This window comes from Rhinopithecus roxellana, chromosome 19 (genome assembly GCF_007565055.1).
Source record: "Rhinopithecus roxellana isolate Shanxi Qingling chromosome 19, ASM756505v1, whole genome shotgun sequence".
Classification (NCBI taxonomy): Eukaryota; Metazoa; Chordata; class Mammalia; order Primates; family Cercopithecidae; genus Rhinopithecus; species Rhinopithecus roxellana.
The window spans coordinates 76,802,906-76,830,482 of NC_044567.1; the positions used below are offsets into that span (position 1 = coordinate 76,802,906).

Below are 27,577 nucleotides of genomic sequence, written 5' to 3' on the forward strand. Positions count from 1 at the left end.
TTTTCTAGGAGTAGAAATAATGAGGTCACATGGTAATTCTATGTTTAACATTTTGAAGAACTGCCGATCTGTTTTCCAAAGTGGCCTCACCATTTTACAATCCAACTAGCAATGTATAAGGATTCCAATTTCTCCATTGCTTTGCCAATATTTGCTATTGTCTATTTTAATTTTTTTCCATCTTAGTGGGCACGAAGTGTTTCTCATTGTGATTTTATTTGGATTTCCCTGACAGCTAGTGAAGTTGAACATCTTTTCCATGGGCTCATTGGCCATTTGTACATCTCTTGGGAGAATGTCTATTCAAATCCCTTGCCCCCTTTTTTTTTTTTTTTTTTTTTTTTTGAGACGGAGTCTCACTCTGTTGCCCAGGGTAGAATGCAGTGGCACGATCTCAGCTTACTGCAACCTCCGCCTCCCGGGTTCAAGCAATTCTCCTGCCTCAGTCTCCCGAGTAGCTGGGACTACAGGTGCCCGCCGCCACACCCAGCTAATTTTTTGTATTTTAGTAGAGACAGGGTTTCACCGTGTTGCTCAGGCTGTTCTTGAACTCCTGAACTCAGGCAATCCACCCACCTCGGCCTCCCAAAGTGCTAGGATTACAGGCGTGAGCCACCGTGGCTAGCCCCTTGCCCATTTTTTAATTGAGTTACTTGTCTTTTTATTATTGAGTTGTGTGAGTTCTTTTTTAGAAAATAAGTTGTGGTTTTTTTAAGAGACTGGGTCTCACTATGTTGCCCAGGGTGGAATGTAGTGCCTGTTCCCAGGCACAGTCATGGCACACTACAGCCTCAAACTCCCGGACTTAAGCAATCCTGCCTCAGCTTTCTGAGTAGCTGGGATCACCAGTATGCACCACCATGCCAGCTATGAGTTTTTTATATATTCTGAACACGAGTCTCTAACATACAGTAGTCCCTCCCTTATCTAAAGTTTCACTTTCTGAGGTTTCAGTTACCTGGGATTGACTTTGGTCCAAAAATATTAAATGGAAAATTCCATAAACAAACCATAAGTTTTACATTGCACACTATTCTGAGGAGAGTGATGAGATTTCACCGACTCAAGACACAAATCATTCCTTTGTCCAGCAGAGCCACAATGTACATGCGGCCCACCTGCTAGTCACATAGGGGCCATCTCAGTTATCAGAAGGACTGTCTCAGCATCGCAGCACTAGTGTTCAAGCAACAGAACCCTTATTTTACTTCATAGAGTCCCAAAGCACGAGAATACCCATGCCACAATTTAGATCTGCCAAAGGGAAGCCAAACAGTGCTTCCTTTAAGGGAAAAGGTGAAAGTTCTCGGCTTCAGAAAGAAAAAGATCGGCTGTATGTTGAAGTTCCTAAGATCATGAATCTATCCATGAAATTTTGAAGAAGGAAAAAGAAATTCATATTCATTTTGCTGCCACACCTCAAACTGCAAAAGTTGTAGCCATGGTGTGTGACCAGTGCTTAGTTAAGAAGGAAAAGGAGGCCGGGCACAGTGGCTCACACCTGTAATCCCAGCACTTTGGGAGACCAAGGCAGGCAGATCACCAGGTCAGGAGATCAAGACCATCCTGGCTAACACGGTGAAACCCCGTCTCTACTAAAAATACAAAAAATTAGCCGGGCATGGTGGTAGGCGCCTGTAGTCCCAGCTACTCAGGAGGCTGAGGCAGGAGAATGGCGTGAACCCAGGAGGTGGAGCTTGCAGTGAACCGAGATCGCACCACTGCACTCTAGCCTGGACGACAGAGCAAGACTCCACCTCAAAAAAAAAAAAAAAAAAAAGAAGGAAAAGCCATTATATATTTGTGAAGACACGGACAGAAATGTGTCCTGATTGTGGTGCCAGAAAGCACTGAGCCTACTAGAAGACGTCAGCAAAAGATCCCCTGAAAAGTGACTCCAAGTCATTCACTGCAAGGGATGGTTATACAGATGCAGGAATACAGAAGGTCAATAGTAGCTAAAGCTACATCACAGCTTAACACTACATCATCCACCTCACTTCATCTCATCACATCCGTATTGTGTCATTGTGAGGATAGAACAGGAAGATATTTTGATAGAGAAAGAGAGACCACATTTACATAACTTTTATTACAAAAGTTATAATTGTTCTATTTTATTGTTAGTTATTGCTAATCTCTTACTGCACCTAATTTATAAATTAAACCTTGTTATAGGTATGTATGTATAAGAAAAAATATAGTGTATATAGCACTTGGTGCTTTCTTCAATTTCAGGCATCCATTGAGAGTCTTGGAATGTACCCACTGAGGATAAGTGGGGGCTGCTGTACATACTTTGTAAATATCTTTTCTCATCCCATGGGTTGTCTTTTCATTTTCTTTCTTTCTTTTTTTTTTTTTTTTTTTTTTTTTGAGATGAAGTTTCGCTTTTGTTGCCCAGGCTAGAGTATAATGGTGCGATCTCGGCTCACCGCAGTCTTCGCCTCCCAGGTTCAAGCGATTCTCCTGCCTCAGCCTCCCGAGTAGCCGGGATTACAGGCATGAATCACCATGCCTGGCTAATTTTTATATTTTTAGTAGAGACGGGGTTTCTCCATGTTGGCCAGGCTGGTCTCGAACTCCCGACCTCAGGTAATCCACCCGCCTCGGCATCCCAAAGTGTTGGGATTACAGGCGTGAGCCACGGTGCCTGGCTGTCTTTTCATTTTCTTGATGGTGTCCATTGAAGCACAAGTTTTAAATTTTGATGAAGACCAATTTATCTGTTTTTTCTTTCATCACTTATGCTTTTGGTGTCATATCTAAGAAACCACTGACTAATCCAAGGTTACAAAGATTTGCTGCCTATGTTTTCTTCTAAAAGTTTTATGGTTTTAGTTCTTACATCAAGGTCTATTTTCAGTTGACTTTTTTTTTTTTTTTTTGAGACAGGGTCTTACTCTGTCACCCAGGCTGGAGTGCACAGGCACGATCATGGCTCACTGCAGCCTCAACCTCTTGGGCTCAAGCGATCCTCCCACCTCAGCCTCCCAAGTAGCTGGTACTACAGACATGTGCCACCACGCCCAGCTAATTTTTTTGTAGAGATGGAGTTTCACCATATTGCCCAGGCTGGTCTCGAACTCCTAAGCTCCAGCAATCCGCCCACCTCAGCTTCCCAAAGTGCCAGGATTATAGGCATAAGCCACTGCACCTAGCCCCAAATTGTGTATATGGTATTAGAAAGCGGTCCAATTTCATTCTTTTATATGTGGAAATCCAGTTGCCCCAGCACCATTTGTTAAAAATATTTTCTTCCCCATTTAATTGTCCTAGTATTCTTGTCACAACCAATCGAACATAATTGTACAGGTTCATTTCTGAACTCTCAGTTCTATTCCATTGTTGAGCATATCTTTTAAGGGCTGTTTTTCTCTCCTGTGGTAACTGGTGACCCGTACTTCCTGGAAGAGAGATGAAAAGATTCCCAAGCCAACTGAGTTACCTTGAGTGGGTCAGGTCTCTGTGGCTCTCTGCACCTGCTTCTTCATAATGACATCCTCCTGCAGGATTTGAGCCTTCTCTTTTGTTGTGACGGCAGCCCAGGAGGTGGCTGACTGCCCAGACAGCCTTATCTCTTTCCTACCTCTCAAGGTTATTGTAAATACCAAATTAGATTGTTTATACACAAGAATTTAGCACTAAAGCACTATACAAATGCAAGCTATATATTTCTATTTATACTTCTCCTTCATGAATAAGACCCTAAAAATAGAAGATATTTTTAATTTTTACTCATTGGGCTTAAGGTTGCAGTGTCTGCATTATTGCAAATTCCAAATTAATGAAGACTGGCTCTTCTTATCTTATTCCTGTAGAAGGGTGTGCGCTCACCCCGGAGTGTGAATATGAGTGTGGGTCATTTCCTCTTTCCTCTGCACCCTTCCTTGGATGAGGTTGTGCCCTGTGCCAGGCACCATGCTAAACTCTGGGAAAACCACCGAGAATGAGGCAGACACCATCCCTGCCCTCTGGGAACATACAATTTACTGAAGAAGCTGGGGGGTTTAACAAGCCGTTCTAATAAAGCTTTACAGTGAGGGAGGTGAAGGGTTGATACCTCCCCCAGCCCTGGTGTCAGCTGCTCCAGGTCCAGGAGAAGACTTCGATTATCTTCCAACCCTGTTGGAAGTGGAGGTGGAGGCTGTTTATTGCTGACACAGCCCCTAACCCAGGGTCTACAGACACTGTGGAAATGCCTTGCAGTCAGACCGGAGAATGAACCAGCAGAAGCAATGCCCGCCCTCCATCCTCCTGAACAGGGTTCTCAGGAGCTCTTCGGAGTCGAGGTCGGCCTCTGGCTGAGGGGCTCTGGAGACAGGTTAGGCCTCAGGCTCCTCTCCTCTCTATTCATCTCCCCTCCCTTGGACCCCTCCTTCAAAAGCTGACAGAGCCCCACTCTCCTCTCTCCCCTACCCAAGCCTCTGTCCACAAAGAGACTGCTTCCTCCCAGAAGACAGCAGCTCATTTGCACACAGACACCCATGGCCCTCAAAGCCTGGAAGACCAAGCTGTTAGGACCCTGAGAGCAGGGTGGCTCCTGGGAGGAGAGCCCAGGTCATCACCTTGCCCTCCCCTGGCCCCTGGCCCTCCATGGGGCTGCTCTGATCACAGATGTCCACCCACGTAGCTGGCCCTGAAGTGCACCCACGTCCCCTGGTATCCACTGGTTCTCCAAGCCAAACTGGGCAGGGAGGAGTTGTGAGGGAAAACTGCAGGTCGGGAGGGAGGCTGGCAAAGCGGGCCAGGGCCAGGCCTGACCCCAGCTCTCCTCTCCCGGCCAGCGTTTAACAAGGCCCTGCCTTCTCCCTCCAGGGCTAGGGACAGCCACCTTCTTCCTCTCCCCACCGTCCCCTCTCCCCTGGCACCACGTCATCTGACAAGACAGTGCGATCTCACTGGAGGTGCACCTCACAGGGGTACCCCGGGTCACAGCTTCCTGCACGCACTCCACGCTGCACTGGAAGGCGCACGCGTACCTCAGAGCCACAGACACCATCCCCCACTCACCCAGAAGCCCAAGGGATTCCCAACAGCCCCCAGCAGCCTAATGGGTCAGGGTCTTGGGAGCAGCTGTCCTTGGCTCCTTCCCTGATCCCACCGCTCAGCTTCACCCCGCGGTTCCTCCATTGCCCCACCTCCCACCGCGCCGCAGGGCCTCTGCCAGGGTCAAGGGGCCTCCCACCTCTCGGCAGGCGCCATGGTGCAGAGGAGGCCTCCACAACCGCCGTGTGCGCCAGTAGGACAACACTGTCCTCCCTCCCCCACACTTGTCACTTTGAGGGACACGTGGATGAGACAGGAAAAGACAGGGGAATGTGGAGACCTGAGGTGACTTGGAGCAAGCCTCTCAACCTGAGTGGCAATTTCTTCATCTGTAAAATGAGGGGGTTGTTCTTATCTCTGAGGCTTTGTGTCGCTCTCAAAGCCTGCCAGCCTCGGGTTCTAGGATTCTGTTGGGATCGTGTGTGCTGTTTTCTGCTGAGCGACTGACTGGCAGCCTGTGTCCCCGGGGGAAAGAGGGCAGGCGCTCCAAAGGTCCTGCGCTCCGTGGCTCTCGGCTCTCTCTCCCTGGCAGCCCCTCGCCCCAAGCCCCAGGTGTGCCGGCCGCCCTGAGCCTTTCCAGCACCTCCCGGAGGTGCCTGCGGGACACCTAAGGTCCGTCCCCCCTCCTGCTCCTCTCCCCCCGCCACACCCCCACCTCCGGCAGGCGACGTCCCCGCCCCTCGACCACGGCCTGGTGAAGAAGCCGGCCAGGCCCCATCAGCCCCACCCCCGCCGCACGAGCGGCGCCTGCGGACAGCTCCTGGGACCCCGGCCTTGTCACTCCGGAGGCGGGAAGCTCCGGGGGGTCGGGCCGGGAAGATCCAGCCGGAGGCCGCTGGGCTCCCGGGCCCTGGCCGAGGCTGCGCGGCCGCACGGTGGGCAGGCTCCGGTGTTCTGGCAAACTGCCGGGTCCCCATCTTCAAAAGAGAGGAGGCCCTTTCTCCAGCTTCCTCTGCGGGAGCCCAACCCAGCCCGATCCCGCCACCCTCGGACTGCACCTCGGCCCCTCCCCGGCCCGCGCCCCTGCCCGGGGCGGGCCAGGAACCAAGGCCCGCGTCGCGGGGGACTTTGGAGCGGAGGAGGAAGCGCGGCGGGGCGGGGGCGGGGGTGTGTTGGGTTTTATAACCCGCAGGGCGGCCGCGGCGCGGGAGAGGGGGCAGCGCCGAGCACCGCGCACCGCGTCATGGGGGCCGCCTCGGGCCGCCGGGGGCCGGGGCCGCTGCTGCTACTGTTGCTGCTGCTGCTGCCGCCGCCGCCGCAGCCCGCCCTGGCGCTGGACCCCGGGCTGCAGCCCGGCAACTTTTCCGCCGACGAGGCCGGGGCGCAGCTCTTCGCGCAGAGCTACAACTCGAGCGCCGAACAGGTGCTGTTCCAGAGCGTGGCCGCCAGCTGGGCGCACGACACCAACATCACCGCCGAGAACGCACGGCGCCAGGTGGGCGCCCGGGCCCGGGTGGGGGCGGGGCGGGGCCGCGGCGGCCAATCACAGCGCGCGGCCGGCTTATGGGGCGGGCAGGCTGGCGCCCTCGGCCCGAACCCCACCCCGACCCCCCACCCTCGCCCCAACAATCAGCAGCCGGGGGGCCGGAGCGCCGGGCTGCGCGCACGACCTCCATTCCCAGCATGCACGAGTTGGATGGATGAGGCGGGCTGCTCGGAGGCCGCGCCCGCCTTTGCCGAGGGTGCTGGACTCGGCTCTGTGGCCCCCGCGCTCTCGGGCCGCTGTCTGCTCACCTCCGGACGCTGTCACTGTCACCGCACTGCACTGTCCATTCACCCTCCACTCGCCTGGCCTCTTTTGTGGTCCCAATTTCTGCTCCACCTTTCCCATGAGGCAGATTCCTTCCAGAAGGAGGAAGCGCGGCTTCCGCAAACTAAGGTCTCCCGCAGGGATCTCCCCAGGGCTCGGACTCTGGAAGCCCTTGGCCTTCCTCCCCTCCCCCAGCACCGTGGCTTCCCCTCTATGGCGTGCATCCAAGCGGGGTCCTGCCTACACCCTGCCTGCCCTCCTGGTGCCTATAGGAGGAAGCAGCGCTGCTCAGCCAGGAGTTTGCCGAGGCCTGGGGCCAGAAGGCGAAGGAGCTGTATGAACCGATCTTGCAGAACTTCACCGACCCGGAGCTGCGCAAGATCATCGGAGCTGTGGGCACCCTGGGCTCTGCCAATCTGCCCCTGGCTAAGCGGCAGCAGGTGGGCTGAGGGCCGAGGGACAGCTTGGGGGCGGCCTCCCAGTGCCCCATCGTGGGGGTTGGGGGAGAGCAGCCCGTCAGGGAGGGAAGGACCCTGGGATCCACATGGGCCCTGGCGGAAGGGAAAGCCCAGGTAAGCACAGAATGGCTTTCTGAAGCATTGATTTTTCTTGGAGATGGGGTGGGGTGTTACTTTCTGTTAAAGGAAGCATTCTGGAGTAGGAAGCCAAAATCAAATACGCCTCTACCTAGGCTGGTTTATGAGCTTCCTTGGAAGGGTTGAGAAGGGCTGGGCGCGGTGGCTCACGCCTGTAATCCCAGCACTTTGGGAGGCTGAAGTGGGTGCATCGCTTGAGCCCAGTAGTTCAAGACCAGCCTGGCCAACATGGCAAAACCTCGTCTCTACAAAAAAAATAATAATAATAATACAAAAAATTAGCTGGGCTTGGTGGTGCGTGCACCTACAGTCCCAGCTACTATTGAGGCTGAGGTGGAAGGATCACCTGAGCCCAGGAGGTCAAGGCTACAGTGAGCTGTGATTGCACTACTGCACCCCAGCCTGAGTGACAGTGTGAGACCTCCCTCCCAAAAAAAAAGAGAGAGAAAAGGTTGAGAAAGACTGAGAAGTCACCAAAGCCAGAGAATGGGAGGAATCTGCCCTCACGGCAGGGCGGTACCAAGCTGGGACTTGACCCTGACCCTGACTTTCAGGACTCCTGTCCCCCACTCCACAGGCTGCCTCCACTGGCAGGGGACTCGTATGTTAGTGATCAGAAGTGCCCCGGTGCCACTGAGTGGCCTTGTCCAAGCTACATCCACTCTGTGGGCTCCTTCTTCTAGCAGCAAGGGGAGGGCAGATGTCCCAGGGGTTGGTCACCAGAACATTCCTCCCCTCTGACTCCCCAGTACAATGCCCTGCTAAGCAACATGAGCAGGATCTACTCCACCGCCAAGGTCTGCCTCCCCAACAAGACTGCCACCTGCTGGTCCCTGGACCCAGGTACAGCCCCTGCGTCTCCCCTCTCAGAGGTGCCCTAGTGCTCCCTCATTGCCCTGCTGCACTCGGGATCGTGCAGTTGTGTAGGGTCTGTGGAAAGAGCAGGTAAACCCAAAGGCGTTGCCCTTCAACTGGGGCTGGAGGGTGCAGATGCCTCCACACCCTGCTTCTCTTGGCAAGTGGACTTCCGGAACCTCCAGCTGCATCCCCCACTTCTGTGTGTGCCTCGGCCTCTCCCATCACCCCAGACCTTCCTCCTGGCTGCCTGGTTTCCCCTTTTGTGGGTCCTCTCACGTTCCCCAAGAGCCCTCAGGCCAGGGACCCCTCTTGGCTTCCCCTTAAACCCCACTCCAGCCCCCTTTACGAGCAGCTTCGAGGAAGGCACTCCAATAGGCCACCAAGTGTTTGCCTGGGTTTTGGCCTTTGGGTGTCCCCTTGGTGTCGACCGCCTTAGGTGGTCATGTCTCTGGGGGCGGAGGCCCTGCCTGGGTGTTTCTGTAGCTCCTGGCCACCTCCCATCAGGCCTGTAGGTAGCCCCTGGCTCTGGGGGCACCATGATGTTGAGGAAGCTGGTGGGAGCAGTGAGGACTGGTGTAGGCTCTGGTGAAGGCCGTTGCAGACTTCAACATGGAGGCCTCCTCACCGACCCTGCCTGCCTGTGTCTCAGACCTCACCAACATCCTGGCTTCCTCGCGAAGCTACGCCATGCTCCTGTTTGCCTGGGAGGGCTGGCACAACGCCGCGGGCATCCCGCTGAAACCGCTGTACGAGGACTTCACTGCCCTCAGCAATGAAGCCTACAAGCAGGACGGTGAGCAGCCCTCTCCCCGTCCAGGAACTGCGCCAGGTGCCCTCTCTCAGCTGTCTCCCCAGAGTCCCAGCCCAGAGCCAGGTAGAGCAGCTGGTATGACGATTCTAGCAGGCCCTGAGTTTCCCAGAAAGTGGAGGTGGGACCAGCCTGCACCCAGTGTGCCTGGACTGTGCTGCTGGCCTGCCCCACATGGCTGTCCTGACTTCGCTTCTGGCCCTGGTGTTCCTCTTTTCCTCTGGGAACCTCCAGGATCTGTTTAGCCGGCTGTAGCTAATTAGAAATTGTAGAGTGGCAACCCTCAAGCCAATTTTCCAGCTATCTGCAGATCCACGGGCCTCGAGCCAGTGGAAGAGCCGACTTATAGCTGAGAGGCTGAGGTCTGAGCCTTTGGCCTGAGCTGCATACCCCACCCCCACGCCCCCAGGCTTCTCAGACACGGGGGCCTACTGGCGCTCCTGGTACAACTCCCCCACTTTTGAGGACGATCTGGAGCACCTCTATCAACAGCTAGAGCCCCTCTACCTGAACCTCCATGCCTTTGTCCGCCGTGCACTGCATCGCCGATATGGGGACAGATACATCAACCTCAGGGGACCCATCCCTGCTCATCTGCTGGGTAAGGACCTGGCCTTGCCTCTGCATGAGTCCCAAGGAAGTGTGGGTCCAGGCATAGGGGTGGGGGATGTCCAGGGTAAGGGAAGGCAGGTTGTGACCATCACGTCTCACATGTGTGGGGCATGGTACTGTTTGCTTCACATGCAGGAGACCATTCATGTTCCCACTTTACAAGTGGGGACGCTGAGGCTCAGGGTCGTGAGGGACTTAGTGGTCAGAGAGCTAGGGGTCAAACCAAAGGCTATGGCCCTGGGTCCAGTGGAGGAGCCATCAGCCTAGCTCATGCCCAAGGAAACAAGCGCTGTGGGCCTTCCTTAGAATTGAGTGGCTGGGACCTGGCACAGCCAGAAAGGACAGTGACAGCATCTTGCAGTCCCAGGACATGTGGCCCTCGGAGGAGTGTGGGTGGGATTGATGTGTGAGATTTCTGGCCCTAAGCCAGGCCTGTAGTCCTTGAGGGCCCCAGGGTGTAGGTGCTGGCCCCAGGGTCGCTCAGCGACTCATGGAGAAGCAGGCACAGCCAGGCAGGGAGCCAAGCTGTCCCCTTCTTTCCTCATCTAGGAGACATGTGGGCCCAGAGCTGGGAAAACATCTACGACATGGTGGTGCCTTTCCCAGACAAGCCCAACCTTGATGTCACCAGTACTATGCTGCAGCAGGTAAGCTCTGGGCTCAAGCCTGGGGTGGCGGGGGTGGGGTGCAAAAAGAGGGAGTCAGAGATGGGCACAGAGGTGGGAAGGGGTCAAGTATCAAGCAGCAGCTTAGTATGTCTGTAGGTGCAGTGAGCTGGGGTTAGCCCCCTCAGTGAGGTGCCAGCTCCTCCCTCCAGGCTCCACAGTGGCCAGATGAGAGCAGCAATGCACTTTCACTCATCTGCTGTGGGCAGCGAGGGCCCTGCCTCTGGGAATGGTGGCCACAGAGCAGAGAAGCTTTCATGCACAGGGAGTTGACCCGAGAGGGGGACCCCAGCCCTGTCCCCAGGCCAGCCAGAGTGGGCTCCCCCTGACCTGTCTCCACACCCCGCCTCCAGGGCTGGAATGCCACGCACATGTTCCGGGTGGCAGAGGAGTTCTTCACCTCCCTGGAGCTCTCCCCCATGCCTCCCGAGTTCTGGGAAGGGTCGATGCTGGAGAAGCCGGCCGACGGGCGGGAGGTGGTGTGCCACGCCTCGGCTTGGGACTTCTACAACAGGAAAGACTTCAGGTCTAGACATGGGAAGAGCAGGGTTCTGGGGTTTGGGGAAAGGCAGGCAGCCCAGGTGCACGGAAGCTGGTTCCCAGGCCTGCCTCTACCCTAGTGCTGGCCAGGGGCTGGATCTATTCCAGGGTGAGGGGACATAGGAGGCCTGTTAGTCCCCTTCCCTGGCAGCTTTGATAAATAGTCATCTCTGTACCTTGGAACGAAGGAAGAAGGCCCAAATGGTGGTGAGCCAGGGCGGGGTAAATAATTTGCTTGTTTCGGCCAGGCGCGGTGGCTCACATCTGTAATCCCAGCACTTTGGGAGGTCAAGGTGGGTAGATCACCTGAGGACAGGAGTTTGAGACCTGCCTGGCCAACATGGCAAAACCCCTTCTCTACTAAAAATACAAAAACAAATTAGCTGGGGATGATGGCGGGCACCCGTAATCCCACCTACTCGGGAGACTGAGGCAGGAGAATCTCTTGAACCTGGCAGGCGGAGCTTGCAGTGAGCTGAGATCGTGCCACTGCACTCCATCCTGGGCAACAGAGTGAGACTCCATCTCAAAAAAAAAAAAAAAAAAAAAAAGATTTTGCTTGTTTCTACTGTGGTTTCATGCCCCAGGACAGCACCCTCCTCATTCCTGTCTCTCAGGTGCCAATCTGCCCTGTGCCCTGGCCCTGCCCTGCCCATCCTTCACCCTTACCCTCACCCTCTCTACACCCCAGGATCAAGCAATGCACACGGGTCACGATGGACCAGCTCTCTACAGTGCACCACGAGATGGGCCATATACAGTACTACCTGCAATACAAGGACCTGCCCGTCTCCCTGCGCGGGGGGGCCAACCCCGGCTTCCATGAGGCCATTGGGGACGTGCTGGCACTCTCGGTCTCCACTCCTGCACATCTGCACAAAATCGGCCTGCTGGACCGTGTCACCAATGACACGGGTATGGGAGGGCTGAGAGGCCCCCACCCAGCCTCACCTAAACCCCACTCCATCCCACAGCAGGACCTCACTTGCCCTACTCAGCTCTGCCCTTCTTTCTGCCTCCCGGCCACAGGTTAGGCAGGGTTTGGGACCCACCCGGAGCCTCACAGTGCACACTGAGCCCACCTCAACAACACCCGGGGTCCTCTTCCAAGCAGGGCCCAGGGTCTTGAGGACCAGCCTTACCTTCTCTGCGTCTCCCCGGCCTCACTTCCTGCTGCCCCCACCAACCCACCACTCTTAGGGGACCCTCTTCTCCCTCTGACCTCTGACTTCTCCCCTCTCCTCTCATCTCATCTCCCAACAGAAGGTGACATCAATTACTTGCTAAAGATGGCACTGGAAAAAATTGCCTTCCTGCCCTTTGGCTACCTGGTGGACCAGTGGCGCTGGGGGGTCTTTAATGGGCGTACTCCCCCTTCCCACTACAACTTCGACTGGTGGTATCTTCGGTGAGAGGAGGGATAGAAAAACCTTCTCCCCAACTAGCCCTCCCCAGCCTCCTGGACAGACAGGCACCTCCTGCCCCAGCCAGTTCTAGCCTCTCCTCTCTAATGATGTCCCCCTCTGTGACCCACCGCCTTCTCCTTTCCTGCCTGAAACTCCCTCCTCCAGGAAGTCTTCCCCAGTTCCTCAGGATAGGGAAGGGTTGTTGGGTGGAAAAGGCTTTTCTGCAAAAGCTAAATCCATCTGTGTGCAACCTCTAGGCCCTAAGACAATTTGACCATCCTTTTCCAGAACCAAGTATCAGGGGATCTGTCCTCCTGTTACCCGAAACGAAACCCACTTTGATGCTGGAGCTAAGTTTCATGTTCCAAATGTGACACCATACATCAGGTACTAGCATCCCTACCCCACCCCCCAGTACTGTCACACCCTCAGTCCCCTTCTCCTCCTCTTGTGATTCTAGCTGCCTCATCCCCAGGGCTTGTCCCCATGCTCCTCCAGACCTCAAAGGCCTGGAGTTAGAGTGGCCCTCTCTTCTGAGCCTGTCTTGGGTCTCCCTTCTCCCCTAAGATAGCTTCTGGTCCAGCCTCTGCCCTGCAGGAAGCTGGATGGTGCCTGGGCAAGGGACCCCTGTTCCTGGCCCCCCTCGATCTTCCCCTAACTCCCACCCTGTGCCTGCAGGTACTTTGTGAGTTTTGTCCTGCAGTTCCAGTTCCATGAAGCCCTGTGCAAGGAGGCAGGCTATGAGGGCCCACTGCACCAATGTGACATCTACCAGTCCACCAAGGCAGGGGCCAAGCTCCGGTGTGTGGCGGGAAGCGGGGGGAAGTGGGAGGCAGAGGGGAGTGGCTGGCAAAGGGTATGGCAGGGGGCGACTGGCTGCTCCGACAGGGTGGGGGGTGCCAATCACAGAGCTGGACTGATGTGGATGCCTGTCTCCTCGCTCTCTCATCAAGTATTTATTGAGTGGGCCTTCTGGCTGGCATGGGGCGAGACAAATGCCCCCTGCCACCATCACAGAGATCCCAGGCCCCAGGGTCTTACTGCTGCAGTTTCTGCAGTCCATTGTGGGGGCAGAAGTGGCCAGGGGCATGTGGGCTGGAGTCCAGGAGCAGACTCCAGCCTGAGTCCCCTGTGCCCATGGTACCCACTCTGCCCACCAGGAAGGTGCTGCAGGCTGGCTCCTCCAGGCCCTGGCAGGAGGTGCTGAAGGACATGGTCGGCTCAGATGCCCTGGACGCCCAGCCACTGCTCAACTACTTCCAGCCGGTCACCCAGTGGCTGCAGGAGCAGAACCGGCAGAACGGCGAGGTCCTGGGCTGGCCTGAGTACCAGTGGCGCCCACCGTTGCCTGACAACTACCCGGAGGGCATCGGTAAAGCCCTGAGTGAGGGTGGTGGGGGGCTAAGGTGGGTCCTCAACTCTGGGCTTGGCCCAGGGCCCAGGTTCCTGGTCAGCTCCTACCAGCTGAGCCCTGGTACCCTGTCCTGGAGGGCCAGGCAGCCCCCCGAGCTCATCAGCAGTGCCTGCAAGTGGGGACAGGCATGTCTTTCCCCCAGCATCCTAGAGAGGGTGTGCTCAGACCTGAGGGCCCCTCCGCCTCCAGAGGAAGCCAGATACAGGGCTCTATGAGGTCACACTGCGGGCTCCGCTCTTATTGGCCAGGGGACAGTGGTTGCAGGGCTCTGCTCTCCTGCGGCTATGGGCCAGGGTTGGGCTACTGCAGGACTTCCCAACCTCCTCTTCCTGCTGCTCTGCTACGGGCACCCCCTGCTGGTCCCCAGCCAGCAGGCAACCCGACAGGTGACAGTCACCCATGGAACAAGCAGCCAGGCGACAGCCAGCAGCCAGACAACCACCCACCAGGCGACGGCCCGCCAGACATCAGCCCAGAGTCCAAGTGGGACCATGCAGGGGAGGGGCAGGGTGCCAGGGGTGGGAGAGGCAGGGCCGGGTAGGGACAGGGGCAGGGTACAAGGGAGTGGGAGAGGGATAATGGCTTCTGGTGAGACCACAAACCTGGAGAGGGGAGGCAGAGGTTTGTCTGTTTCCCTCCACTCTGTCCCGCAGACCTGGTGACCGATGAGGCTGAGGCCAGCAAGTTCGTGGAGGAATATGACCGGACATCCCAGGTGGTGTGGAACGAGTATGCCGAGGCCAACTGGAACTACAACACCAACATTACCACAGAGACCAGCAAGATTCTGGTGGGAGCCACCTCTCCACCCCCAAACCTGTGCATGTGCACACACACAGAAACGCTGTCCCACTCACCATGAAGTGGGGCTGCCACCACGTTTTAAATTGAATATTTAAAACAATACTCAGTTTCGGGCCGGGCGCAGTGGCTCATGCCTGTAATCCCAGCACTTTGGGAGGCTGAGGCGGGCAGATCACGAGGTCAGGAGATCGAGGCCATCCTGGTTAACATGGTGAAACCCCATCTCTACTCAAAATACAAAAAATTAGCTGGGCGTGGTGGCGGGCACCTGTAGTCCTAGTACTCAGGAGGCTGAGGCAGGAGAATGTCGTGAACCCGGGAGGCGGAGTTTGCAGTGAGCCAAGATGGTGCCACGGCACTCCAGCCTGAGCAACAGAGGGATACTCTTGTCTTTTTTAAAAAAAAAAAAAAAGCTCAATTTCAGATTCTGGTGGACATTTACTCAATGCCTGAGCAGTTCTTCTTTCCTTAAAAATCAGTCTCTGGGAGGCCCAGGTGGGAGGATCACTTGAGGCCAGGAGTTGGAGACCAGCTTGGGCAACATGGCAAGATCCAGTCTGTATTCAAACAAACAAACAAAAATCAATCTCTAGTAACAGAATAATTTGTACATAAATAAGTGGTGCTCAAGTCGTTTTTTAAGACATTGAAAGCCCCCGTTTGTCTCCTCTACAAAAGGGGCTACACTTCCTCTCTACCCTCACTCCCTGCCTATTTGACTGAGCACCAATTATGCCACAGTGAGCCACACACCTACTGTCCCTTGGTACTTCAGTCGGTTGCCTCATCTTTTTCTCAAGAGCCTTGCAAAATTGGTGAACTTATTCCCATTTTACAGATGGGATTTGATATTAACTCTGAGGCTCAGAGAGGCCACAGAGCTGATACCAAGCTGGCTCCTTCCTAAGGACCTTTAAGGGGGTCTTCTCTTCCCTGCCCTGCCTGGATATGTGCTGCTTGACCACAGGCATCTGGGGAGGGTGAGTACTGCATCCAGGATGTTATCGGCAGTCCAGCTTGCACAGGGTCTTATCGGCAAAGGTTGCAACTTAATCCCATTGCCCTCTCACCACCACCTCCAGCCCTCAGCTCCCACTTGGGGCCTCCCATTCAGAGGCTGCTCTGGAGCTCCTGGGCCCCATGACACTATCCCCCTGTGCCCTCAGCTGCAGAAGAACATGCAAATAGCCAACCATACTCTGAAGTACGGCACCCAGGCCAGGAGGTTTGATGTGAACCACTTCCAGAACACCACTATCAAGCGGATCATAAAGAAGGTTCAGGACCTAGAACGGGCAGCGCTGCCTGCCCAGGAGCTGGAGGAGGTGTGTGGCTTGCAAGGAACAGGGAGAGGGGAATCCTGGGGCAGTGAACCCAACACAGGGTCAGGCCTGGCCTTCACATTGCTTCCTCTTCTTTGTTATATCAAGTCATGGCATCTGCCATGCGACGTGCACCTCAGAATTGCCGAGAAGGCAGCGCTCCCCAGCTCCCTGGCTCCCCGGCTCCCCACCCGCCAGCCCATGGGGCCTGGGGGCAGTGCAGGCCACAGAGAGACCAAGCACAAAGGAGTACAGCTCAATGCCTCTCTCCTTCCTCCTGCAGTATAACAAGATCCTGTTGGACATGGAAACCACCTACAGCGTGGCCACTGTATGCCGCACGAATGGCAGCTGCCTGCAGCTGGAGCCAGGTGAGGGCTCACGTGCAGGCTGAGTGAGAGGCTAGGGCTGGGGCTGGCATGGGGCCCGGGGGTGCTGGGTGAGAGCACAGAGTTGGGCTCCCGTCGCTCTTGGAGTCAGCGTGCCCAGGAAATGCCCTTCCTTGTTTTCCACAAGGGGGGCTTCTTTGCCCCACTGAGAACCGACACCTACTTCATACCACACCCCGATCTGCTGCCCCTCCCTCAGAACCACCCTCTACTTAAGGGTATCCAATCTCTCCGGTCCTCTCTGCATGTCACCCCTCAGAGCAGCAGGATCTCAAAGTTGTATTTCATGGGCTTGGACTCCACATTGGGGGAACTCGGGGGCTCTAGCTCCCCCCGGCCTCCTTTCGTGATCCTGCCCTTGACTTCACTTTCTCTGTCTTTCCTGAGCCCCTCTCCCAGCATGTGACTGCTAAGGAAACTGAGTCACACAGCCGCTGAAAGCACCAGACTAGAACCTGAGTCTCTGATTCCTCTCACTTCCTTCCCCGACCCCGCCACTTCCTGCTGGATAGGAGTAGACAGCTCTTGGCTGTCCTCTCTGCTCTCCCCACCGGCTGGTCCTTCTTACCCCAGCCCCTTTGAAAGAGCTCACCCCCGGCACAAGGACCCACGCACAGAAACCTCCCAGCTCCCTCTCAACCCACCCTTTCCAGGGCTGGAGAACTTAAGGCATAAACATTCTTCCATGAAGAATCTCCACCCAGAAATGGGTCTTTCTGGCCCCCAGCCCAGCTCCCACATTACGACAATGACAAATAGAAGGGGAAATGGAAAATAAACAGGAGAAAAAGTTTTCCCAGGACAGGGTTTGGCCTACAAGTTGTGGATGTGGGTACGCATGCCAAGTCGGGTGGAGGCTGGCCGGGTGCGGTGGCTCATGCCTGTAATCCCAGCACTTTGGGAGGCCGAGGTGAATGGATCACTCGAGGCCAGGAGTTTGAGACCAGCCTGGCCAACACGGTGAAACCCCATCTCTACTAAAAATACAAAAGTTAGCTGGGTGTGGTGGCAGATGCTTGTAGTCCCAGCTACTTGGGAGGCTGAGGCATGAGAATCGCTTGAGCCCAGCCTGGGCAATATAGCAAGACACCATCTCTACAAATAAAATACAAAAAATTAGTTGGATGTGGTGGTGCACGCCTATAGTCCTAGCTACTAGGGAGGCTGAGATGGAAGGATTGCTTAAGCCTGGAAGGTCAAGGCTGCAGTGAGCCATGATGGCACCACTGCACTCCAGCCTGGGCGACAGAGTGAGACCCTGTCTCAAAAAAAAAAAAAAGAAAGAAAGGAGAGAGGCTCAAGCACGTCCCTCACGGGACTGCTAAGACCCTGCAGGTGTCTGCAGCATGTGGCCCTAGGCAGAGGACCCTGTAAGCCAGGGCTGGAGAGCCACTCCCATCCTTTCTCCCATTTCTCTAGACCTGCTGCCTATACGGTCACTTTTATGTGGTCTTGCCAATTTTATTCCAGTTCTGAAATTCTCTGAGCTCCCCTTACAAGCAGAGGTGAGCTAAGGGCTGGAGCTCAAGCCATTCAATCCCCTACCAGATCTGACGAATGTGATGGCCACGTCCCGGAAATATGAAGAACTGTTGTGGGCGTGGGAGGGCTGGCGAGACAAGGCTGGGAGAGCCATCGTCCAGTTTTACCCAAAATATGTGGAACTGATCAACCAGGCTGCCCGGCTCAATGGTGAGTCCCTGCTGCCAACACCACTGGCGCTCGGGTCCCCTCAGGTTCCTCAAAGAGGTGCTGTGAGACCCCAAGCCTGGGTGAAGGTAGGTCCCTGGAGGAGGCAGGTAATGAGGTGTTGGGAGAGCATGGCTGTGTCCCCTCTGTAGGCTATGTAGATGCCGGGGACTCGTGGAGGTCTATGTACGAGACACCATCCCTGGAGCAAGACCTGGAGCGGCTCTTCCAGGAGCTGCAACCGCTGTACCTGAACCTGCATGCCTACGTGCGCCGGGCCCTGCACCGCCACTACGGGGCCCAGCACGTCAATCTGGAGGGGCCCATCCCTGCTCACCTGCTGGGTAAGGGCACATGTCGGGCCTTGAGGAGGGTAAAGATGGACCACAGTGTGAGTGAGGGCTGGGACAGGGCTGACTAGAGGGTAGGGAGCAGGCTGGAGAGTGAGAGACTCCAGCCCTGGGGGGAAGGTTGCCCAGGCTGGAGAGGGGTGGGCACTGGGAGTGGGGAGCCCCCCACTTGCATCTGGTTCCACATTCACTGCAGATCTATGTTGGGCAAGTCACCATAGATGGGGGGAGAAGTTAATAATCTTGTCCAGGAGACCACAGCACCCATCACAACAGTGTGTGATCTTGGAGGGTGAGGAAGGGGCTGTGAGCGGGAGTTGAGGAGGCTTTGCCAAGAGGTGGCCTGTGAGCAGGGCCTTGGAAGATGACAGGGTTTGACAGATGGGAAGTAGGGGATGAGAGGAGAGGCTCAGTGTTCAGGCCAAGGGAACTGGAACAAAGAAGAACCTGAGAATGTAAATCCACTTCAACCCTGGACCCTCCTTTGCCAAGGGCTGCAATCTCAGATGCCCTGAATGTGTGAAGTAGGCGGTGAGGACAGTAAAGGATGGTAGGCAGTAAGAGGCAGTAAGGCAAAGCAGAGGCTACTGGTTCTCTGTCCCTGATGGGCTGTTAGGAACACTTTCCTGGAGCAGAGAGACCAGACAGGCCCTCAGACCATTTAGAAACCATAAGGGAGGCCCCAGAGGATGGCCTGGCTGCGGGTCTAGCTCCTACACAGGCTGGGAGTCCAGCCCTGTTCAGCCCCTCTCTGGTGAGACCAGAGAACATCTGGTGATGTCACAGTGGACATCAGTTCACCAACTGGGAAACGCAGGCCCCAGGAAGAAAAGCAACATGCCCAGGGTGGCCTGGGAGCCGGAGCAGAGCTGGCCTTAGAACTCAGCCCCTGACAACTGGTAAAAGGGGAAAGGGGAGCAACCAACACTGATGCACTCTCTCTCTCTCTGGCTCTCTCCCTCTCCTCTCTCATGTTTCCTCCATCACTCATCGCTCTAAGCCTCTCTCACTGGTTTGCACTTTAGACTTCATCTGATGTCAGCTGAACCTTCACCTCCCTTGGTTAGGAAAGAGCCTTGAGTCCAAATCTGTTTCTGAGCCTTCCACTCATCCTGAGTGTCTTCCTTTTCCTCCATCTTGGAGAACTAGGCTCTTTTCTTACCCTAAACTCAGAGGCATCAGCCTGTCCTGAAGGAGATGGCTGGTTCCTGCCGGAATTGCTGAGCTGCAGACGCCGACCTCAGGTGGTGCAGAGGGGACATGGCAGAGTGGCTGGTGAAGAGAGCAGCCTGCCAGCCATTTAATCCCAGCCCTGCCCCTTAGGAGCCGTGGGCCCCTGTTGGGGGGGTCACTGAACTCTCCAGCCTGTTTCCTTTACCATCCAATGGGAACTGTGCCCATACCTGGGTGCAGACAGGATTGAAAGTGAATTCACACAATGCTCTTGGCACAGAGCCAATAAGAGGTGGCCGCCAGGGTATAGGGGTTCTGAGGACCTGTAATGTCCTCACAGGTCAGCAGTTGCTAGTCACATTGGTCTCCACTGCTTATGGACAGTGAAGACCACCTGGATTCCCTGATAACCAGCAAGGCCCCCACCTAGAGCAGGGCAGTAATGACCTACTGGGCTGGATGTGCACACTGAAGGTGGTGTATGTCAGGTGCCTCGAAACTTGCAAACAGTAGGTGCTCAAGAAATGCCACTGTAATTAGCAGGACTGGGATCGGGAGCCCTGTTCCTGCAGGAGGGCATTGAGCCTAAGAAGTAACATTTGTCTTTCCTCTGTCTACCATCCCCCTCACTCCTCTCCAGGGAACATGTGGGCGCAGACCTGGTCCAACATCTATGACTTGGTGGTGCCCTTCCCTTCAGCCCCCTCGATGGACCCCACGGAGGCCATGCTAAAGCAGGTCTGCACTGGCCCAGGGGCAGGGAGGCCCCGCCGGGACGGGAGGGGCCCTCTGATTCAGGAGTTTCCCCCAGTTTGGCCCTCCCCTGGGTCCCCCACAGCAGCACTCAGTCTGTCCCCAGAACCTCCAGTTTGGGCAGAACTCCCTCTGCTTGCAGGGCTGGACGCCCCGGAGGATGTTTAAGGAGGCTGATGATTTCTTCACCTCCCTGGGGCTGCTTCCCGTGCCTCCTGAGTTCTGGAACAAGTCGATGCTGGAGAAGCCAGCCGACGGGCGAGAGGTGGTCTGCCACGCCTCGGCCTGGGACTTCTACAACGGCAAGGACTTCCGGTACATCCAGCTAGATCTGAGGCCTCGTTCCTGAGCCCCACGGGCAAGGGAAATGAGCCAAGCAAAGGCTCCACTACTGTCCCCCAGCCGGAGCCAGCAGGGCAGGATGGGGACAGGGCCAGAATTTGGGACTGAGGGTCTAGAGAGGCATTGGCTTCTGGCAGGAAAACCCCATCCACCTGATGGGCTTCTGAAGCACACAACAGCTCTGTCAGCCTGGCCGCTGGGAAGTGCTCAAGGTCCCAGTCCTGGGTTTGAGCGCGGTGGGCTGCCCCGCCTCCCTCCTTCGGAGCTCCTCCCCTGCATGGAGCTGGCCTCTCCCTGGGGGCACGTGCTGTGACACAGGGAGGCACACGAGGATGTTGGGGGCTCTGCACAGATCTACTCTCACCCCTGACAGGCTCAGAAGCTGCCTTCCTTGGAGGATGGCGTTTTAGTTACCTATTGCTGTGCAACCAAGCACTCCAGAGCTTAGCCGTATGAAACAATCAGTTGATTATGCTTATGATTTTATGGGCCAGGAATTCAGGCAGTACACAGTGGAAATGGCCTTTCTCTACAAGGCCCCCTCTGTTGGGGGCAGCTCTCTTGGCCAGCATGGCTCCATGTGGGGCCATCCGTCCAGAGCCTCAGTTCTGGCTATCAGTTGAGGTCCTCGGTTTTTCCCACGTGGCAGATACTGGGGCACATGTTCCCAGTGGCCTCTTGGCTCACATGTTGGGTGCTTAGGGTGGGTGGACTTGAACAGCTGGAGGTGGGTCAGGCATCTCTCCAGGCTAGCTTGGGCGCCCTCCCAGCGTGGCATCTGAGGTGGGCAGATTTATTACCTGGCAGCCAGCATCCCCCACAGCGACCACTGACGCAGCCGGTTCTCAAGGCTAGGTTCAAAACTGGCCCAGAGTCACTTCTGCCATGTTTTATTGGCTTAGAGCAAGTCACAAGTTCACCCAGATTCAGGAAAAGAGAAAAAAGTCCCTCCCTCTTGGGAGAAGTGGCAAAGACAATCTGTCACAGCTGAAGTGTCTCTTACAAGGAGAGCAGACACGGGGAGCCTGAAACCAAACCCGATGGGGTTCCCTGGGCTGTGCAGGCCCTTCCAGACATGAGGACTGCAGCCGCAGGGCTGAGAGGAGACAGGATCTGGGGGATGAGAGCCCTTGTGGGGTCTTTTATGGGGAGTCATAGGAGAAGCTGGATAGACCCCAGCCTCGTTGTGGCCAGGATGCTGGGCAGCTCTTCCTTCCCCCTCCCCAGTTGAGAATGACAGAAAAACAGGATTCACCTGAGCCGAAAGGCTTCCAGTTAGATCCAAGAGAGAATTTCTCGCAGTTTGAATTGGTTTGCAAAACAAGGAAGGGCCGGGTGCGGTAGCTCACGCCTGTAATCTCAGCACTTTGGGAAGCTGAGGCAGGAAGTCTGCTTGAACTCAGGAGTTCGAGACCATCCTGGGCAACATAGTGAGACCCGCCCCCCCATTTCATAAAAAATAAATAAGTAAATGAGGACAAGGAAGGATTGATGAGAGACGGTGGAACCTTCTGGTTTGGGCAACTCTGCAGCTGCCATTCATCCTGGCCATAAGAATTCTTGGGGTGAATAAGTTTGTCGCTGTTGGGCCGCGTGAGGTGCAGAATTGCCCACTCTCACCCCTGACAGAAACAGTTGTTTCCTTCAGGGAGCCTCCGTCTTGGGAGACAAAGCATGTGTACATGGGAACCCACCGGCTACACATTCTAGAAAGTACCCAGTGTCCCAGTGCCTCTACAGCAAGCACTTCGTACAGTCAGAAAGCAACAGGTGGTGGGGGCTGGAGTCATTCAGGAAAATGAGAGGCAGAGGAATGGCCTGAACGACCTGACGGTAGGGGCTTCTGCCCCCAGATTCCCTCTTTTTCAGGTCACTCAGTGGTTCCCCTTTCCCTCCCTCCCACAGTGCTGTGTCCCCTGCATGCTGCAGTGCTGGGGTCTGCGCTGGGTGTAGCAAGGCCCGCTGTTACCTTATGCCCAGGGCTTCTCACTGTCCTCTCCCAACACCCTCTTCCCCCACTCCACTGTTTCTAGGATCAAGCAGTGCACTACCGTGAACTTGGAGGACCTGGTGGTGGCCCACCACGAAATGGGCCACATCCAGTATTTCATGCAGTACAAAGACTTGCCTGTGGCCTTGAGGGAGGGTGCCAACCCCGGCTTCCATGAGGCCATTGGGGACGTGCTAGCCCTCTCAGTGTCTACGCCCAAGCACCTGCACAGTCTGAACCTGCTGAGCAGTGAGGGTGGCAGCCACGGTGAGAGAGAAGCGGGAGGCTCTGGTGGGCTGAGGACCAAGAAGGGGTGGTGAGCTTGGGAGGTGGGAAAGGGGCACTTAGTGTCCCATGGGCAGAGGTGTGGGGCAGAGCAATGGGGAGGAAGGGAGCCATCCAGACCATCCCAGGAGGCAGGTCGCTGGGCCTGGAAAGATACAGCACCCCCACCCCTCCACCATCACAGGCACACCAGGGCCAAGCTGCCAGGAGCCCGGGTCTGACAGCTGGGCTCCCTTCCCTTGCAGAGCACGATATCAACTTTCTGATGAAGATGGCGCTTGACAAGATCGCCTTTATCCCCTTCAGCTATCTTGTTGATCAGTGGCGCTGGAGGGTGTTTGACGGAAGCATCACCAAGGAGAACTATAACCAGGAGTGGTGGAGCCTCAGGTTCTGGAACACTCCCACAGGATGTGGGCTGGGGGATCTCTGCGGGTGTCTGGATGGGCCAGGGTAGGGGAGTGTGTGTGTATGTGTGTATATGTGTGTGTGTATGATTGTGTCTGTGCATACGATGTGTGTGTGTGTGAGTGATGGGGAAAACGGGGTGATTGTGCACAGAGGCCCAGCACGCAGGAGAATGGGTTGCCCAGTGTAGCCCCAAGTGCAGGGACCCTCCTTCAAGTCAAAACTGCCACCCCCAGCCTGGTTCTCCCCAAACTCACCTTCCAACGTATATTCCCACTCGACAGGCTGAAGTACCAGGGCCTCTGCCCCCCGGTGCCCAGGACTCAAGGTGACTTTGACCCAGGGGCCAAGTTCCACATTCCTTCTAGCGTGCCTTACATCAGGTAACAGGGGAAAGGCAGGAGGGCACGTTGTGAGAGGCAGTACCCACAGCTTTGTGTTTAAACTGCGGCCGCTGCCCAGTCCACAAGCTCTGCCAGTCAGGGCAGACCTGGGGGAGCTGGCCGCACAGTGCAAGTGCCTGGACCCACTCACCCACTGCCAAGGCGGATGGTGGTTTTCTTGAACATTGTTTTGGTGAGAGTCTGTACCATCCAAACAGTTGAACACAGAAACGCAAACTAATAATTGGCTAATGGTTACCAGACCTTGGTTAAGTAGTTAACATTAACCATGACTCATGGCTGGATCATGAGCTCAGCACTGTTTTGTTTTGTTGTGCTATTAAAACAAGATTGTGATTCTTTTACTATTATTGAACATTGTCTTTGATACAATTTGAATTGTACCTGGAAGCCCTTCTAGACACTACAATGCGGGGTTGGAGACCCGGTTAAGTTGGGAGTCAGGGTTAATGGGGCAAGTTACAGTCACAGGCTGGGGTCAGAGAGAACGGGGTTCAAACCCCATCTCCATTACTTTGTTTCCTTGAGAAAATTCCTCAATTTCTGTGAGCTTCCGTTTCCTCACCTGTGAACCCCATTTCACAGGATGTACGATGGCTAACTTCTTAGCATTCTGTCTCATACACAGCCTCCTCAGGTAGTGGTGGCCAGGACCCCACTATTAGTCACTCTCCAGTGGAATGTATCTGCACACTAGGTCTGCAGGTCACATGGCCACAGATGAGTGTGCCCAGTGCGGCTCCTCTCCTTTTGTGTGCCTCAGGAGAGCACTTGCTGAGGGCTAGCAAGGCTGTTTGTGATCTGGGGCTTCCCTGGGAAGCTGGGGGCTAGAGAGACCTCAGGCTGGAGTTCCAGGTCCCCCCAGGCTACAGGTAGCCCAGGCCACCCAGGAGTCAAGGTACAGAAGGCAGTGAAGGCCACCCCCAGAGGGCTGTGGCTACCCCTGGCCCTGGCCTCCTGTGGTCCCTGGAAGCCCAACGAGGGCAGAGCCCATGCCCACCTTGCCTCCTGGCACCTGGGATGATGCCAGCACATCATCAAGTGCTAATAACTTGATTGTGGGATGGATGAAGTCTGTCCCCAGATTCCATCCTCTGGGGATTCTGGAAGTCTGTCCCCAGAGTCCAGGTGCTCCAGGGATGCCAGGAAGATGGCATCCCTGGAGCACCTCAGACAGGCCTGACCTAGATGGTGTTCCAGAGATGACACTTAACGACAGGGCTCCCACCTGCCTGCAGGAGTGGTCCCTGGGGTTCCCAGCTGGCGCTGGCTCTCACCCGGGAGCCAGCTGGTATGATGGCTAGCTTCACAGCTTAATGCAGACAATTCTCCAAACAGGGGCGGGCAAAGGAGATTTGGCTGCTCTAGAAAAACATTCCGCGTTCTGGCCAGCAGCCTTCGCAAAGCACTTTAAGGAAAGACCAGGGAAGTCGGTGGTACATGGCTTGCACCCAGCATTCAAAGCAAAACGCCTGTGCCACTGGCTCAGGACATTTAAAACCTCTCCAGACTTTAAGCTGGGGAGAATCCTCCAGCCTTGACTGGCAGATTTCTACCAGCGAATTCCTGATGCTTTGGATAAGATCATGTAGGACTGGCTTCCCTGCCCAGACCACCCTACCAGATCCACATGGCCCATTTGGCCACACCTTGCCTTTACTTGCATATACCCCAGGGATGGAGACCTCACTGCCTCCAAAGCCACCTGCCAAATCTCTGAAGGGCTCTGCCCTGACCCCGTGGAGCAGGCCCTCCTGAGATGTGGAGGCAGCCCTGTGGGTGGGAGGCACCTACACAGGCACAGCTAGGAGGAGGCTCAGACAATGCTAACAGGTGGGGTGGGGGAGCTCACCCTGATGGCAGTGGGCAGGGTTGGGGGGTCTTGGCTCTGCTGTGCCCATGTGACTTAGCACATATCACATGTGATGTGCAGGAGGACCTGGGGCCCTGTGGCATAAGACCCTCAACCAACTCCGCCCCGGGCCACCGCCTCCCTCTGCTCCAGGTACTTCATCAGCTTCATCATCCAGTTCCAGTTCCACGAAGCACTGTGCCAGGCAGCTGGCCACACGGGCCCCCTGCACAAGTGTGACATCTACCAGTCCAAGGAGGCAGGGCAGCGCCTGGCGTGAGTGTCCTCCAGCCCTCCTTTGTTTCCACGCTCTGGCCTGCGCCCCTGGGCTTTTCTGGGAACACTTGCCATTTTGGCTCTTGAGCCGGGAGCTCCCACCTGCAGTGTGATGGCCTGATGTGCCATCTCCTTACGCACCTGGAGCCCTGGGGCCCTGGGACAAGTTTCAGCTGGGAGGGGGTATGGAGAGTGGATGTCAGGTGGGGGCAGGATGGGCCATGTCCTTCTGACTCGGCCTCCCTGTCTCGTGCCTCCCCAGGACGGCCATGAAGCTGGGCTTCAGTAGGCCGTGGCCAGAAGCCATGCAGCTGATCACGGGCCAGCCCAATATGAGCGCCTCGGCCATCCTGAGCTACTTCAAGCCGCTGCTGGACTGGCTCCGCACAGAGAATGAGCTGCACGGGGAGAAGCTGGGCTGGCCACAGTACAACTGGACACCGAACTCCGGTACCACCACCTGCCCCGCCTCCAGCCCTGGGTCTTAACCCCGTTCCCAAGCCCAGCGGCCGCGACCTCGGCGCCTGGCCCTGCCCCGCACCCTCGCCCTGCCCATGCTGTCTCCTTGCTTCCCACTCAGCTCGCTCAGAAGGGCCCCTCCCAGACAGCGGCCGCGTCAGCTTCCTGGGCCTGGACCTGGATGCACAGCAGGCCCGCGTGGGCCAGTGGCTGCTGCTCTTCCTGGGCATCGCCCTGCTGGTAGCCACCCTGGGCCTCAGCCAGCGGCTCTTCAGCATCCGCCACCAAAGCCTCCGCCAGCACCCCCAGGGGCCCCAGTTCGGCTCCGAGGTGGAGCTGAGACACTCCTGAGGTGACCCGGCTGGGTCAGCCCTGCCCAAGGGCCTCCCACCAGAGACTGGGATGGGAACACTGGTGGGCGACTGAGGACACACCCCAGCCCACCCTGCTCCTCCCGCCCTGTCCCTGTCCCCCTTCCCTCCCAGTCCTCCAGACCACCAGCCGCCCCAGCCCCTGCCCCCTTCTCCCAGTACACAGCTGCCTAACACTGAGCCCCACCTCTCCAAGTCTCTCTGTGAATACAATTAAAAGTCCTACCCTCCCCAGCTGAGTCTGTGTCCCTCACAGGGAAGCCAGGGATGGGGACAGACTGCTCTCCTGCCTCCTGGCTGTCAAGTGGGTCCCGTTACTGGGTTTCTTCCTCCATCCTCCTCCAGGAGCCGGGGAGAATCCCGAGCTCTGCCCCACCACCTCCTGGCCCTGGCGCCTGTCTTCCCTCCAGCCCAGGCAGCCGGCCACTGTCCTGCCACCGCAGGCAGCCCCTGTCTGGCCCAAGCACTTCCCAGGAGGACTCTGGGAAGCAGGCATCCTGGGCTGCTGGCCTCACATTTCCACCGGCAGTGGAGCCCTTCCCTGCCCCACAAGTGGCCAGGTCCCCCCAGGGGAAGACTTCCAGCTGTTATTGGCTGCTCCAGGGGTGAATAACTTGGAGGGCCTGCTTCATGGAGGTTGCCCACTGGAGGGCACACACCAGCGCAGTGCTTACCTTGGCTCCTGCCTGTACCAGCTCCATGACCCGCAGCTCGCATGAACAGCCTTGGCTCTCAGACAACCATTCTAACACTGCCAGTGCAGAGGGGCCTCAAATGCCAGAGTGTGGCAGCTGGCTGCACCTGCACAGCCACCCTGCTGGCATCCCAGCACACACCTCTTCACTCCCCACATTGGAGGGAGTGTCATTTTGAGGGACATTTTTATGACTTTTATGTGTATGTTTATGTAGAAATTTGGAAAATACAGAAAACTGTAAAGAAAATAAAAGCCGTTTATATCAACATCAAGAGATAAGCCCTGTTGACATTTTGGTATACGACTTGCCGGACT

General features: G+C 56.2%; 1 protein-coding gene across 2 annotated transcripts; it reads left to right on the forward strand.

Annotated features, from left to right (window-relative positions):
* The first annotated feature begins 5,837 nt into the window (after positions 1-5,837).
* Positions 5,838-27,541, forward strand: LOC104675473 (angiotensin-converting enzyme). 2 transcript variants are annotated; one of them, XM_010380067.2, is made up of 25 exons: positions 5,838-6,484; positions 7,072-7,239; positions 8,145-8,238; positions 8,903-9,046; positions 9,471-9,662; positions 10,223-10,320; positions 10,692-10,864; positions 11,570-11,793; positions 12,142-12,286; positions 12,573-12,671; positions 12,963-13,085; positions 13,445-13,656; positions 14,352-14,488; positions 15,669-15,827; positions 16,108-16,195; positions 17,762-17,905; positions 18,055-18,246; positions 20,066-20,163; positions 20,321-20,493; positions 22,554-22,777; positions 23,041-23,185; positions 23,488-23,586; positions 25,613-25,735; positions 25,998-26,185; positions 26,316-27,528. In XM_010380067.2, exons 1-25 carry the CDS (start codon positions 6,233-6,235, stop codon positions 26,543-26,545), a joined length of 3,924 nt encoding a protein of 1,307 aa, XP_010378369.1. In that variant the 5' UTR covers positions 5,838-6,232; the 3' UTR covers positions 26,546-27,528. The 2 variants fall into 2 exon arrangements, with proteins under 2 accessions (XP_010378369.1, XP_030779804.1); XM_030923944.1 differs by lacking the exons at positions 5,838-6,484; positions 7,072-7,239; positions 8,145-8,238; ... (7 more) ...; positions 12,963-13,085; positions 13,445-13,656 and adding an exon at positions 13,968-14,181 and having other exon boundaries at positions 26,316-27,541.
* The last annotated feature ends 36 nt before the right edge of the window (positions 27,542-27,577 follow it).